Consider the following 16,483-nt stretch of genomic DNA (forward strand, 5'->3'; position numbering starts at 1 on the left):
TACAACAATTTTAAAATAATGAAAATTTGAGAATTTTAAAATTATGAAAATTTTGAAATTTGTTATCAGTAATTATAAATTTTTCAAATTTTATTGAGTTCATTTGTACTGAAAATTTCAAATTTTACGGTAAGGACAAATTTTCTTAAGACTTCTAGAAATTTTAAAATTTTCAATACGTGTTTCTTTCACTAATTTTTGTCATTTTTCTTAAATAAATGAACTACTGGAAATTCAACAATTTTAAAATTATGAGAATTTGAGAATTTTAAAATTATGAAAATTTTGAATTTTAAAATTATGAGAATGTTAGAATTTTAAAATTATGAAAATTTTGAATTTTAAAATTATGAGAATTTTAGAATTTTAAAATTATGAAAATTTTGAATTTTAAAATTATGAGAATTTTAGAATTTTAAAATTATGAAAATTTTGAAATTTGTTACCCATAATTATAAATTTTCCAAATTTTATTGAATTCATTTGTACCGAAAATTTTAAATTCTATGATAAGGACAAAAAAATTTGAAAACTTCTAGAAACTTTAAAATTTTCAATGTGTTTCTTTCACTAATTTTTGTCATTTTTCCTAAATAAATGAATATCGAAAATTTCAAAATTGCGCCAAATTTCCAGTATGACATAGCACATTATGAAATTTCCCAAAAATATTTTAGCACTTTTCAAAAATTCTGTTGTATACCTGAAATTTCGTAGGGCATTTTCGCCATTATTAAAATATGGGGGTTGCTATGCTCAATTTTGAGGTGGCAAGCATGAGAAAATACTATGCTGACCATACCTTTTGAGAGCAGAAAAATGAAGTATGGAAGCTCTCCGATAACTGTAATCCAGTCACAGCATATAACTTGCCAGAGTTTATTCATCTATAAACAAAAATAGCATCCAAGACGACAAGCAAACTTCTATAAAGGGTATTGCACTTATTTATTAGTTAGAGAAAATTGATGAAAAATATATATTACAAACACAAACTATGAAGCTGCAAAATCAGCCATCAAAAATCTAAAACAAACCCAAGCCCTTCCATTCTGGCAATTCTAGAGACCTCAAATCTTGTTCATTGCATCATTTCTATGGCAAAAAACATTTTAACCAGAGACCTCAAATTGCATGGGAGGTCACATTTATAAGCTATAACATAGCCTATAGTTGCCAGTTGGCCCAGTCAATCTTACAGCAGCTGAATTTCTATCTAATTGATCAATCCTTTGCCACGTGATCTGAATCCTCTCCTTGGGGTTGCGTGTTTGTAGTAGCTGTGGTTGTTAGTACTTCTCTTGGTTCCTGTAAAATTGTTAAAACCCTTTTTATACAACTCAGCTAGCAGTATAGTATTGTGCATTATAAATGAAGCAATTCATCCTTAACCAAAATATTTGGAAACATTTCCTATAATTATATATGCAGTAATACCTTTTCTAGAGTTTTCTCGTTTACTGAATTGAAATGAGAAGAACCTTCATCATTTTCAGTATCAGATGTGGATGTAGAATTCTGATCTCCCTCCAAGTCCTTACTTAATGGTTTACCATTTACTACTCCTGATATAGATGGATCAGTATCAGCAGCCGCGGATTGGGAATTTTCAACTAAGTCGTTTACAGCTTGATTTTCCCCTTCAATTGTTTGCTCCTGATTAGCTTTAGCTGCTGCTGCTTCAGCCTTCCTTTTTTCTTCTTCTCTCTTTTGTTTCTTCCTTGCCTCTTGCTCCATTAATTGCTTAAATCTGCACAACCAAAAGAGGAACACAATTACAAAAGGTTAAAATAAATCAATAGCATTATGAAATGAGCGTGGCTACCTACAAATATAATTACTAACCTGTCACCAGGTTGTGGCCCCTCTGATGTCAACTTTTCAACTTTTCTAGTTTCTTCAACTTTTGTGGAATTTAATTTAGATACTGGCTTCATAGTCTGTATTAGGTCATTTTTCAGATTATCATCTAGAACTTGTCTCAAAGGATTTTTTGCACCTCCTAACTTTTGAAGCCATATTTGCTGTAAAGTGCTCAATATATTATTTGTGAACCTGCACAGCTTAAAAGTATAACATGTAAATATAGATAACACGGTTAAACATACAAGATAATTGGAAGGTTTTACTTATGCTTACCAGTAAAGGCTAAGACCAGAAGGAACTGAAAGAGAAAAATAACCAATCACTAATGGAAGGAACTTGTTTAAGATTTGAGAACTCTTCGCGTTGGGGTCAGTAGCCTGAAAATTGACATGGAAAATGATGAGTATTTCACAAATGTAAATACAAAGTTGCACTTAATGAGCAGACACCAAAAACAAAAATAGTTTTCTTTAATTCTTGTAGAAGAATGATTGGGGGCTCCCAAGACTGTCATGACATTTTAGATAAAAGATAATCCAGTTAGACGGCCTGGCCATACAAAAAGGACAGCAATGAAAAATCATACCAACATACTATATTAATTAACAAGCTTGAAAAGCGCTCTACTTAAAGTTATAACTAACCATAGATATGGCTCTTAAGTCTTAAGTGCAGTACAACAACAACAACAACAACAACAACAACAACAAAAAACACTTGTTTACAGTCAACAAGGTTCGGACTGGAAGTTACGTTTTTATGTATGAGTCAATTATGTTGAGGTACTAATAGGGTGTCTGCAGGTTCAGGGACAACATTAATTTAGAGTCAAGAAGTATCCAATTTTAATTGTACATGCAACACCAATTACCTGAGATGACTGAATTATTTGAAGAGAAATGTATTGAGAGACAACCAGCAAAACAGGCAAGACAAGGTAAGCCAGGGTATCTGGCCATCCAAGGGGAGGGTGTCCATCCTGAAATGAAAAAATTTAAACAAAAAGCGTAAAAACAAATCTCAAATTTAAACCCACCTCGAATCTGCCAGAAATTACCAACAACAGTATGAACAAAAAAACAAAATGATAATATGGAAACTTTTCACAATAATTTAGACCAATAGATATGAATCATGAAGTAACAGGCCTCCAATTATGAGGACTTATTCGAGAAGGAAGCCAACGAACTTCAATGGGCAACGGACAGCAATTGTTTAATTTTTGTAATTATAAAATAAAGAAGGGAAGGGAAAGGAGCTCGGTTTTTATGCCTTGGTTGGTAGGGAGAGACTAGATTTTCTATCTCCTAGGCAGTTACCATCTTTCTCACTCTCTCTATTCTATTATTGTATTCTTATATCCCTTTGTAACTACATTTATGTTGGAAGTACAAATCCCAGAGTTTAATTAAATAAATCAAATGAATCTTTCTGCCAAAACTAGTTAATTCTGACCAGTTCTGTTGAATCAGAATCCAGAAGATATGTCTCACTTGAGAAATAGTGAAACAATTTAACATTCACCGAGTCATTAATGAGAGAAGGTGCATCCTAATTGGTACCGTTATTATATGCTCTTGGAATTGGTGGTTGATCACGCATGCCTTTTACATACACACTTATCCTACTTTTTCCCATTGTGTAGCTCTAACCCACACTAGGAGACCAATACAAAAAATAGGCCCCAGCATATAACTTTATACTAAACATACATGTCACATTTCGTTTAAAACATTTTCACAAGCAAATATTTTAACTTATATAACCCCCTTACAGTCCCAAAGCATTGAGATTTTAGTTACTTGAGATTGAGAAAGGGGAAATTTTCTAACATATAAGAGTGAAAAAACTCATGGTGAGAGTATGGCCTTTTCCTAATACAAGCACAATGAAAACGGTAAACTTTGAAGAAAAGCGCTTTATGATTCCTTTTAATATCAAGTTGCCAACCAGGGAAACCTTAAAAAGAATGCTAGAAACAGAAAATCAGAGGACTTAAAATGACTATTATGGTCCCAGTCAAGAAACTTAACTGCAAACTCCAAAATAAAAACTTCCCCTCTTTGCTACCACCCCGCTCCCAAAAGGAACTTCACAACTTCCTACCAATCTATGAAAAATCCAATGTTCATTGAAAAGGCAAAAACATCAAAACAAAAATTAGAAATATAAAAAATATGCCTCTTATTAAGAAACAAATTAATAGAGTTCACAAATCTGTTCCATACAATTTCAGCATGAGTAAATGACCTGGTCAGAAAATAATATTTACAAGGTTGCAAATTTAATAGTCTCAACATATGTAATGTAACTTTATTTGCTAAGTGAGATATTTACCACAAAAGGAAAAAGCCAAGAGATGCCACTTCCATTTTGCCGAGCTGCAATTGTAGTAGGACCAGAAAGAGAAGGTATCCAAAAGAAGCCTTCGTTAAGGAGTCCCTTTGAATATTATTAGATAAAAACATAATTAGCCATGAAAGATAGAAAGATTTGTATGCCTAAAAAACAGCATAGTAAACTATCAAATATAAAAGCAACAAAATAAGCAACATACCTCATCTGCCACATTAGAAAAGGCTCGATATAGCCCGATCCACACTGGTGTTGTTAAGAGAAGAGGCAGGCATCCTGGGAAAAATGAACACTGATTAATAAAAGAACTAACAAGTACAATTTTAAAAAGCAAGATTAATGCTTTATACTGGAGTCGAATGGATTAATTGTTGCCTCCATCTACCTACCTAAGCCATAATCACCACTTGCATATCTATGATATAACAATGCTTATAGTTCCATGTAAAACGTAAGAAAAAGTACAAGCAAACTTGAGGAAATAACTCAGAAAACAACCAGACTTGTGATATGAAAGCTGAGGAAGGGCACAGTTATATAACCGATGCAATACTGACAATTATGTCATGGATACCTGCTAGAGGATTAATGTTGGCTAATTTATATAACCGAGCGGTTTCAAGTTGAATTCTCTCCTGCAAGAAAACAATATAGAAATCTTGTAAATTGAAAGAGAAAAGCACCATTGGTCAGAGAATGCAGAGTCAAATGCTAACATCATGTTTGGAATCCTTAAAAATAAAAAATGATCTTCATTTGATTTAGAAATCAAATTTGATGTTTACAATCAAATTTGATGTTTACAATCAAATCTCATGTTTAGGACTCATTAAACGTGGAATTGGTTTTTTATTGAAAAGGCTATTCTATAAGGGTAAATGGTCAGTCTAAATAATTAAATTAAATCAATTCCCACACATATTAACAAATTCAATAAGATCTGTGACATCAAAAATCAATGAGATTTTCAAAATCAAATCATTATAAACACAATTTGATTAACAAATCATACCAAATCCCAATTCTCGGTATTCCAAACCCAAATAAGAGTATTGGCATCATAATTACATCAAACAATATACAGAGCTCATTCAATTGCCTGGTCACAGCATATCAAAAAAAAAAATTGCTTGGTTGTATAGCCATGCAAAATATCTCATACCCAATTGTATTTATAAAATATGTTTTATTATAAAATTTAACACTTATAGAAGCCCTATAAAATACCTGATCCCCAGCATACTGTTTCTGGATAGCCTTTACTTGAGGTTGCAAAGATCGCATAGCCATGGCAGATTCTACCTGAAAATAGTCAGACAAAAATTAATCCAACTAAATTATATAGAAAACAACATGAAGAAAATGTCTCTTAAATCTCAAAGGGAATGAAAGTCATTTCACATCCATAAATTTAGTTGTATCAAAAGAATACGACTTATATTGATCACTTTCAGCTTTTCAAAATAAGTGAAGCACATTCCATAATCAACAAACCTGCTTTCTTGTCAACGGAAATGTGGCCGCTTTTACAAGAACAGTGAGCATTATAATTGCAAAACCATATGCATACGGCACATGCAAAGAAGAAAGTCCATCCTTGAATACCTGAAAAGGGTAAAATACTTCCCTTTACAATTTACTTGACAAAATAAAACCAGCAACCAACAATAGCTATATAACTAACATACAAATAAATCACAACTCCCAATTTGACAACTTATAACAATTTCAGAAACAGAACAACAAGAAATCCATAGTTTAAACTAGGATGCTTTCGCAAATTGCAAATAGTTTATTGCTATGTCACCTATCCGAAAATTATAACTTCAAAATCATTTCTATGGCATCCATATTATGGTACTGTTAATATTTCTCAAGTCACAACTATAAGAGCAGACACCATTAACCAGAATCCTAGCTACCAACATCTATGAGTTCCAAATGTAGAAAGCATTACAACTACCATATTACTTGACAACTTTCGTCCTTTACAATCATACAATTTCCTTGAAACCTCTGAAAAAATGTGTGTCAGTGTCCAAAACCGACTCAGACACCTGTGATTATATTTAATTTATTCATTTTTTTCAAAATATTATCGATATCCACGGGGTCGGAGTCATGTTCCCAGTGTCATTCCTTCTATTCATTGACAACTCAAATAACGGTTATGATTTCGCAACCAATAGAATCAAAATAAAATTAAAAATCAGTTGAATCGAAATTTCAGAAACCTATACCTTGAGAATCGTCTCCATAAAATTGGTAATTCCCGAAAGCCAATCGTTACTCTGTTTCGCAGCGGTGGTGGTTACCACCGTATCAGAATTCGAAACAGCCGCATCCGCAATTGTATAAAGCAAACCCTCCGCTCGGTTAATCAATTCCCTGACAACAAATCCGGCGTCATCCGGTTCGGGTAAAAAACCGGGCTGCAATCCGAACCGGGCAACGGAGAGAGAACCGCGAAGAAACCGTTTGGTAGACCCCGAGAAGGCGTGGGAGTGAGGTTTAAGCGGAAGATGGCTCCTCCGCCGGTTCGTTAACGGAGGAGAGAGTATAGTCGGGGTGCAAGGTAACAGAGCCGCCATTAGCTGGCTTTGCAACGAACCGGTTCAATAAAAAACCTATCACCGACCGGTTCTTCGATACGAGCGTTGTAACTGTAAGCGCAGTAGTGGAAAAAGAAGGTACGGAAATGGAGGCGAAGTAATTGTTCATACAACTGTGGTGATATAGTTGGAGGGGTTTGTAAAATTTTTTTCCTCCGTCTTTGTTGGGTTTTTAAAAATGAAAAGGACCCACTAATATTATTTTTATTTATTTATTTTTCGGTTGATACCATTTTCTACTTTCGGTCATGATTTCGAGGGGGTGATATAATAGTAGTTTCATCTTTTCTTTGTTTCAGTTTCCACGTGATTATCATTGTATCAAGAGTTTTAAATTCTAAATAAAGTTTAAATGGTAAAAAACAATAACATACTCTATTGGATACCTTATTTGATACCTTTAATATACTCCCTCCGTTTTTTATTATAAGTCGTTTTAAAGAAAAAATTTGTGTTTTATTATAAGTCGTTTTACAATTTCAATGAATCATTAATACTACTATTTTTTCTATTATACCCTTAAGCATTTATTATTCTCTTTCTTTAGATTAATTTAATTTGTCTTTCCCATACAATTAATAAAGTACAATTAATGAATAACAATTTAGTAAAATCTTTTATAATTTCTCTATTTCATACAACAATTATTATTTTTCTTAATATGTGTGAAAATGCCAAAACAACTTATAACAAAAAACGGAGGGAGTATGAGTTTGAATATATATAAATTTAGAGTTTAAAGGTAGTGCACTGACATTGACATTGTAAATTAACTTTACGTATATAATTAATCAAAATTCTTACACTTGTCATAATTTAAAATTATGTTTTAATTGGATACATAGTTGTGATTGGTTGAGAGTGTAAAAATATTCTACAATGTCAATACATATCCCTTTTTCTCATAAATTTATTGTTAGATTCATTAGATTTGTCTTAATATAAGAAAAAAATTGTATTATAGATTTATTGAATAATCTATTTTAGATTTATCTTTAATATAAATTTTAACCATGTACTCCCTCTGTCCCAAATTATAAGAGAAATTCTCTTTTTTGATTCATTGAATAATTATTGTATCTGGTCTATATACAGACCAAATACATTAATTATTCAATGAATCTAAAAAGTGAATTTCTCTTATAATTTGGGACGGAGGGAGTATCTAATTAAAACGCAATTTTAATTTAAAAAAACTAATATTATATGACAAGTGTAAGAATTTTGATTGGTTGAATGTGTAAAGTTAGTTTACACTGTCAGTGCAGTAGCTTTAAACTCAAAATAAATATAAACTAAATACATTGATTAGTTAATAAATCTAAAAAATAATTTTGTTTATATTAAGATCAACTCCAACGGTCTTTTCTTTTGCTTGTTCGTCAGCTATCACGTATGAATTTTGAATATGTAATCGTTTAAGTTCGACAATTTGTCGAACTGTAGTAATGCAATGCTACTGTTACTTTGAATCAAAAATATTAAATGGACTTTTTACTAGCCATTGTGCAATGTCTCTTTCAACTTTAATTTTAATAATTTATTTGGTTATAAATATGACCAAATCAAAATTTTGTTTTCATATTTTCTCTCGTAATTACTCATAATATTATAAAAAAATATTCTAACAATTTCATCTTATTAGTCTTCAATTGATCATATATTTTATCCAAATTTTTATTTTCTTACTTCAAATTATTATTGTTAAGGTCAAATGGACTCAAATCAATATAATTTTCAACAATTTATGTTTCATCTCATACAGTTAATTGGACACCATATAATATGGGGTATTATTTAGCAGACGGTATATATCTTGAGTGGACTACATTTGTCAAGATCACTTCAATGTCGCGGGGAGAAGAGAGAAAAAAATTTGCACAACATCAAGATTCGGCTAGAAAGGATGTGGAGCGGGCAATTGGAGTGCTTCAATCTCGATTTGTAATTGTACATGGTCCGACGTACATGACACATGGAAACTCTCAAACATACCATATATGATTGCATCATATTGCACAATATGATTGTTGAAGACGAACGACACACATATGGAGGTGATTTTGATTACTCTTATGATAATGTAGATACCAATAAGTCAACAACTGAAACATTTAACGATTCTCGTCCGAATCTTGCAACAAGACAATAAAGAAGAGCAAGTCTTCATGAAAAACAAGTTCATCGTCAACTTCAAGGAGATCTAGTCGAACATATTTGGGAACGTTTTGGACACGAGGCTGACGAAATTTAAATTTAACTAATTATGTGATGTTATTTATTTTTATTTTTTTCAATTATATGTCATGTATTTGAGATTAATTTTAATTATTATTTTAAATAAATTTTAATTTTATTTATTTTATATTAATTTTAGTTTATATAATTTAAATCATTGCTTTAAATTTTATTTTATTTAATATAAATAAAATATTAATATAAAAAATAAAGTTGTGGGACTCAATATAAGTTCTTTAGAGTTGTACAATTGGAGTGAAAATTTAATGAGCTGATTCAAGATGATGTCGTTCAACGGATCCCACAAAGAATCCAAAGATAGGTATCACCATTAGAGATGCTCTAAGGATCAGATAGAGTGGAAAATAAAAAAATATGTATATTTATATATATTATTTTAAAGTTTTTTTTAGGAGTTGATATAGTCTTATTAATATGTCATAATAAATGTATCACTCAATGCACAGAGGAATTCGTGGTTGATATATTATTTAGATTTATTTATAAATAAAAAGGAAAGGTTATTGAATGAAGTTTTAAATAATGCATAGATGAAACTAACTCATTATAAAAAATAGGGTTAAAATGTTTTTAGTCTCTAGAAAGTTACTTATTTACACTTTTAATTTATGTAAAAAAATTCGTTAAAGAATGATCTCCCAAAGATTTGTTATCAGCAATTTTGATCTCTAGCGTTAAATGTGAGTAACGGAAGTTGATGTGGCGGGACAGGTGGCAGAAATGTGAAAATTAATAGTAAAAAATACCACATAGGATTTTATTAGGATTAATGTAAGTTACTTTATTGAGAAACCCTAATATCATACCATCATGCCTCATCTTCTTCAAACAAGCATCCTCACCATTTATGCAAGTCGTTGTTAACGAATTCTTCGTCTCTCAAGCCACTGTGTATGAAGGTTGGAGTTTTTGTTGAAAGTTGTGGTCCTTGGTGTTTCGTGTTCCAGACAGGTTTGTCCCACATGTCAATTTCTCTTTTACGTTTTTTAGTGTTGTGTCATTTTCATGTGTCCCACAGTTTTCATCTGCATCTAAAAAAGGGATTATAATAAGCTAACATTAACTATAGTTTATAGGGTTACAAATTGACTTAATATTTAATGTCCGCTTGATAGTTTCTTTATTGAGTTTCATGAAGAAGAACCAATGACAAAGGATTTCACATTCAAGGTTGGAATTGATTTTTCCTCTCTAAAGCAATTCAAGAAGGTTATACTAGAGTACAATGTTTTGAATGGTAGGGAGTTTAGATTTGCCAAAAATGATTCCATAAGGTGTAGGGCTGTATGCAAGCATAAGAAGCTTTGTAACTACACTGTTCTATGCATCATGGTTATAAGGAGCACAACATTCAATATTGAGACTTTGCTTCATAAACATAAATGTGACAAACAGTTCTTCAACAAGAGTACCAAGGCTGAATGGGTAGCTAAAATGATTGTTGACAATTTGAAGAACAATAATAAAATGAAGTTAAATGAAGTAGTCTCAAATGTAAGATTGAGTTTTGCAACTGAGATAACTAGTCGTAGGGCTTTAAAGTTAGGCAGATTGCTAAGCAAATTGTAGAAGGGGACTCAAGTAAGTAATAGTTTATTATTGAACATATGGAGCTAAGTTAAGAAGGGCTTCATCAGGAAACACATTCAAGTTAAACATTAATAGACCTAGACCAGGCTTGGAACCAGGATTTGAGAGGTGTTACATGGGTTTTGATGGGACAAAAAAGGCCTTGACACAAGCATGTAGATACTTTATAGGCTTACATGGATGCCACCTAAAGATCAAGTATGGTGAAATATTGTTGATTGTTGTTGGAAGAAATCCCAATGATCAGTATTTGCCTATTGCTTTTGGGGTAGTAGAGAACGAAACCAAGAACTCTTAAATCAGGTTTGTTAAGCTTCTTCTTCAAGGTATTAGAGATAATAGATGGTGTTTCATTTTTTATCAACAAAAGGTATCCATATTTACCAATGTGTTTAGTTTCATTTTACATTTATGTATGCTAAAAAATTTTCTATTTATGTAGGGACTTGCGCAAGTCTTTGAGGAGAAATACCATGGATATGAGTAAAGGTTTTGTCTTAGACATTTGTATGTTAACTTCAAGAAGAAATTTGGAGGTGATACGTTGTTTAGAGATCTAATGATGGTTGCAACTAAGGCAACCTAATATGAAGCATGTGATGCTAAGATGATGCAAATTAAGAAGGTGAATTTAGATGCTTTTGAATGGTTAAATGCTATTCCCAAACACAAATGGTGTAAACATGCATTTCCATTTTACTCTAACTGTGATGTTCTAATGAACAATCTCAGTGAATCATTTAATGCCACTATATTGTTATAGAGAAACAAACATATTATTACAATGTTTGAGTGGATGAGGAATTACCTTATCGGTAGGTTTGCCACACTTAGAGAAAAGTAGAAAAATACAAGGGTGAGATAATATCTAAGCCACTTAAGAGATTAGATAGAGGGATAAAAAAGAGTGCAACTTGGTCTGCAACACATGTAGGTAGATTAGCATTTCAGGTAACACATGTATTGTTCACTGATAGTTTTATTGTAAACTTGGCAAAACACATTTGTTCATGTAACTATTGGGACTTTGTTGGAATCTCATGCAGACATGGTGCTATTGCAATACATAGGAAGGTTGATGATCCTATCAAGTATGTGCATATGTGTTATCGTAGGTCAACTTGCATAAAATGCTATAATGAAGTTGTCAGTACCATAAATGGGCAAAACAAATGGCCCAAGACCACATATCCTATCATTTTGCCACTAATTTTTAAACATGGTCCAGGAAGGCCTGAGAAATTAAGAAGAAGGGAACCAGATGAGGTCAACCAGACCAAGTGGCAAAGAACTAATACAAGCCACAAATGCAAGAAATGCCTAGAATATTGTCACAATAGTAGAATATGCAAGAAGGATAAAAAACTTGCAATTACTCCAGGGGAAAATGCAATAAAATGTTACTAAGCCAGCTAATCAAGCAAGTCAAGCTCCATTTGTCCAAAACGTACCTAAGAAACTGGTTAGTTAATTGCTCAACAACTTGTTACATGTTTTTTATATGGACATTATTAACTATTTGTATGTGTTTCCAATATAAGAGGCTAAAAGATAGTGTGAATAAGGGTGGACCAAAGAAACAAGCAACTAAAGTGTCAAAGAAAAAGAGCCATGCATTTTCTACTCAAGCATATGCAAGTCATGTGTCTGAACCTGAGTCAGTTGCAAGTAATGTGCTTGAACTTGATCCAGCTGCAAGTTATGAGCCTGAACCTGAGCTAGTTGCAAGTAATGTGTCTGAACCTAAGCTAACTGCAAGTAATGTGCCTGAACCTGAGCCTGAAACATCTCAATTATTTGAACCTGACACTCAAGCATTTGTTGACCAGAATATTCATTTGAAAAGGTATTCTCATTTAGACCTAGACCAATTGCCATCATTGCTGAATGATGAGGACTTTTGAGATGATGTTATACTAGATATTCCACCATTAAGTATTGACACAAGGATAAAAAAAAGTTGCTCTTGCAAAGCCAACATCAAGTGGTGTGAGAACTTTCATTGGTGTAAGGCCCAAAATATGTAAGTCTTTTAAGTCTTTGTCCAAAAAACCAAATCCTGTTAAGGAAACAACTTACAAACTACATGTGAGTGATCATGTAATTCATGTTATGGTTATTACTATGTTAATTTTAGTTTTATTCATGCAGACATTATGCTAAAACTGTGTTATTATGAAAGGTCAAAAGTATGACACTATAAATAAAAAAGGTCAAACAAGTTCCACTTGTGAAAACAAAGAGTGATAGACTTATTATAACACTAAAGACAAAGAACTTTGTGGGACCTATAATAAATCTTGATGATCCACTAGTGATTCTTGAAGAACATGAATTAGAGTTAGCACTTGGTGTCACTACTCAGAGAATGAAGAGTTGGAAGAAAATTCAATGATCTTTTCTCAATGATGCAGAAGAATTTGAAGTTGTGTAGTTTATGTATTTGTAGTTTTTGTACTTTGAAATTTTGTGTACTCTAAGTTGTGTACTTTGAAAATTATGTATCAGTGGTGTGTACTTTAGAATTATGTAACTGTTTTGGTTATATCTGTTTTGGAACTATGTATCAGTGGTGTGTACTTTGGAACTATGTATCATGGGTTGTATCTATTTTGGCCTTATGATCAATGTATGAATTTTACCCATGAATTTTGTCATATGTTCTCATACCCCAATTTATCTATTCTGGCATTTTTTATCAAGTTGTACTATACACCAATTTACGATTTCATAGCAGGTTTCTAATTAACAAGTTAAGGCATACATTAAGACAATATTTATGACAAAGACTTCTATACAACATTTCTAACAATTTCATAAAAGGTTTCTATACAACATTTCTAATTATTAGTGCAAATATTATGCCAACATTTATCTATAAGCATCATGCCAACATTTATCTATAAACATTAAGCCAACATTTCATAGATAAACTAACATCTAACATTGAATATTAAGTAACATTTCTAATTAACAGGTTTCCTAATGATCAGTGTAAACAATAAGCTAACATTTATCTCTTAAACATATAACTATTAATATGCAAAATTCCTCCCAACCTTAATCTAATTTCATTACCAAAATATTGTTAATACATAGAAAGTCCACATTAAACATTACACCTATGTCTCTTAACACAATCCTTCAACATTTACGTTTGAACTGTAAACTAAAATTGAATAAAATATAAATTAAACATAAAAGAGATTATAATAAGTAACATTTTCATTTTTCCAATTTTTTTTTTTTTTGCATTCAGTTTGTTCTTCTTCTTTGCATCTTCATGCAACTCCTTCAAATAACCCACAACTTCATTCATGTTGCTCTCATCTTCGTTTCCGTATTTTGCTATCATATCTTCATCCCATATAAATAAATCACAAGTGTCATCACTCCTCCAATATGGACATCTCCATAAAAGCTTACCTTTGTTGGATCCCTTCTTGCACTGATAAGATATCATTTGACCTTGACAATCACACAAATATCCACCATGACTTTTTTACGGATGAGGATAACATGGGTGATACGTTGGTTGAGTTTGTATTTGAAGATAACATTCTTACAGTAGTTGGGTTTTCAACTGGAAGAAATAGGGAAGAGTAACAGGGAAGAAGAAGAGAAGAATGAGAAAAAAATTAAGGCAACAACGATATACCTTGTTGTGTTTTTATAGATCATTTAAAATAGAAAAATAATAAACATTAAATCCACTTGACAGCACCAATAACTGACAAAGTATAACAAAATCTACCACTAAAAGCCATGTCAACTTCTGTTACTCACATTTAACGTCAGTGACCAAAATTGTTGACGGAAAATTTTGGGGAATCATTCTTTAACAGAATTTTTACAAGATTGTCCAATTTGGATTTCAGAACAACAAGAGGGACATCCTCTATAGGTCTAAAATCAACTGGAGGTTTCATGTCGTTGAAGTTCACAAATGTAAGATACCAATATTAGGACAATCTGAGATTTTTTTAACAATAAATCATGCATAATTATACAAGTTTGGAATCATATGGACCACACAAAATGTCAGCGCAATCACAACTGTACAAAAGTGTCAACAAAATCTCTACAATTGAAAATTAACACTATCAAACTTTTCAGTGTTGTGAAAAAAACATCGATAATTATAGGTGGTTTTTAAAAAAACCAGTAATATAAGAAATTTTTTTAAAAAAACCACTAAGATAACATTACTGAATTTCAAGCTTATGGGAAAAATGTGGTTATCCATTATGCTTCTGAAATACACCGCTAAAACTTGAAACGCACATCAGATTTTTTGAAAAAATCGATAAAAAAATGCATATTGAATTTTTTTATTTAACTACATGTGTCTACTGCGATTTTTATTTGCCTACCATATTTTTTGAATGATTTTCTTGAAAAGGAGTATTATTAGTATTATAAAAATATTGGGGGTGTCAAGTCAAATTGAGAGGGTAAATTCTCAATCAGTAAGGGCTAGGCCCAACTTCATGCATGAACACTTGCACCATGATCTAATGACTACCTTAACATGTTGCCTTTTGTTTGTTTGTTTGTTGCAGGACAACATGTTGCTGATCCTCACCTTGTCACATCTAAACAAACTAAGACAATAATAATGTATTGTTGAATTTTAGTTTGTATTTGAAGTGAAGTGATAAGAAACCAAAGAATAGGAGGTGGAAATATCGCCAATGAGGCTATTTAGATAAGAGAAGAATCTAAATACCACAATATTACTGGTTCTCACTTCTCCAACGTGGCTTTCCCATCTATATTCCAAACAAACTCTAGTCCCCATTCTTCAATAGCAAACACCAAGTCCCCATTCTCAACATAGTATTCATCTATGGCAGCAACAATGGCAATGATGATCAACTCCAAGTGTCTAAACACAGCCATAACCAAGTTACAAAACCCAACAACCACTGCAAAACTAACAACAACAACATGCAAAACCACCACCATTCAGAACCTACCAAAGGCTCTTACCTCAATTGACATCACCAACGTTGCTGTCTCACCTTCCATTGCAATAGCTGGTGCAATATTCTCATCCCTCGCAACCTGCGACGCTGCTTTCGCTGCTCAACAAATAGCAGAAATAGCAGAAGGTGATAACAGAGGACTAGCACTGTTGTTGCCATTGATTCCAGCCATAGGGTGGGTTTTGTTCAACATATTCCAGCCAGCTTTGAACCAAATCAACCGTATGCGTAGCACGAGAGGGGTGATTGTCGGGCTTGGACTCGGGCTTGGCGGGCTTGCAGTATCAGGTATGGTGTCGGAAGCATCTGCTAGTGAGATAGGTATGATTGCTGATGCTGCTGCTGCTGGAAGTGACAACAGGGGAACACTTCTGCTGTTTGTGGTTGCACCAGCTATACTTTGGGTGCTTTACAATATTTTGCAGCCTGCTCTTAACCAGATCAATAAGATGAGATCTGAATAAAATAGGAGTGGGTGATTTTTGTGCAATGTTTTATTGTAACACTTGCTTGTAACTTGTACCTAATGTTCTCTCTTTTTCTATATTTTGTGTCATATATCAAACTTGGTTTTCTACTTATCCTTAGCAGTCATTTCATTTTCTGTTTTGGCTTACTTTGTTCTTTATTTGAGATCATCTCACTCTTGCACATCACTCGTTTTTGTTTTTACAAATTAAACATTTCATCTCTCTAACAAGCACCTTCAACAAATTCATTAAATATATTTGAATCATGTTGTGCAAGGTAGTTGGGATTTTAGAATCACACTACATTTGACACATTCGAGTGTTGGCTTCAGGTGAGAGAAAA

General features: G+C 32.4%; 2 protein-coding genes across 2 annotated transcripts; one reads left to right on the plus strand and one right to left on the minus strand.

Annotated features, from left to right (window-relative positions):
* Positions 1-924: 924 nt before the first annotated feature.
* LOC131627142 (ALBINO3-like protein 1, chloroplastic) lies at positions 925-6,984 on the minus strand. The gene is made up of 11 exons (XM_058897981.1): positions 6,462-6,984; positions 5,716-5,826; positions 5,449-5,523; positions 4,796-4,856; positions 4,424-4,497; positions 4,204-4,308; positions 2,738-2,845; positions 2,140-2,243; positions 1,846-2,055; positions 1,438-1,750; positions 925-1,308 (listed from the first exon to the last, which is right to left on the minus strand). The coding sequence occupies exons 1-11, from the start codon at positions 6,810-6,812 to the stop codon at positions 1,225-1,227; spliced, it is 1,596 nt and encodes a 531-aa protein (XP_058753964.1). The 5' UTR covers positions 6,813-6,984; the 3' UTR covers positions 925-1,224.
* An 8,477-nt stretch (positions 6,985-15,461) lies between these two features.
* LOC131627144 (photosystem II core complex proteins psbY, chloroplastic-like) lies at positions 15,462-16,251 on the plus strand. The gene has a single exon (XM_058897983.1). The coding sequence runs from the start codon at positions 15,532-15,534 to the stop codon at positions 16,132-16,134; it is 603 nt and encodes a 200-aa protein (XP_058753966.1). The 5' UTR covers positions 15,462-15,531; the 3' UTR covers positions 16,135-16,251.
* The last annotated feature ends 232 nt before the right edge of the window (positions 16,252-16,483 follow it).

This window comes from Vicia villosa, unplaced genomic scaffold, assembly GCF_029867415.1.
Source record: "Vicia villosa cultivar HV-30 ecotype Madison, WI unplaced genomic scaffold, Vvil1.0 ctg.000349F_1_1, whole genome shotgun sequence".
NCBI lineage: Eukaryota > Viridiplantae > Streptophyta > Magnoliopsida > Fabales > Fabaceae > Vicia > Vicia villosa.

Coding starts and splice junctions, on each gene's coding strand:
- LOC131627144 (XM_058897983.1), top strand. CDS start 15,532: ATGGCAGCAACAATGGCAATGATGATCAACTCCAAGTGTCTAAACACA.
- LOC131627142 (XM_058897981.1), bottom strand. CDS start 6,812: ATGGCGGCTCTGTTACCTTGCACCCCGACTATACTCTCTCCTCCGTTA. Junction 5,827..6,461: donor TTATGGAGACGATTCTCAAG/GTATAGGTTTCT, acceptor TACCCTTTTCAG/GTATTCAAGGATGGACTTTC. Junction 4,857..5,448: donor AACAGTATGCTGGGGATCAG/GTATTTTATAGG, acceptor GTTTTCTTGCAG/GAGAGAATTCAACTTGAAAC.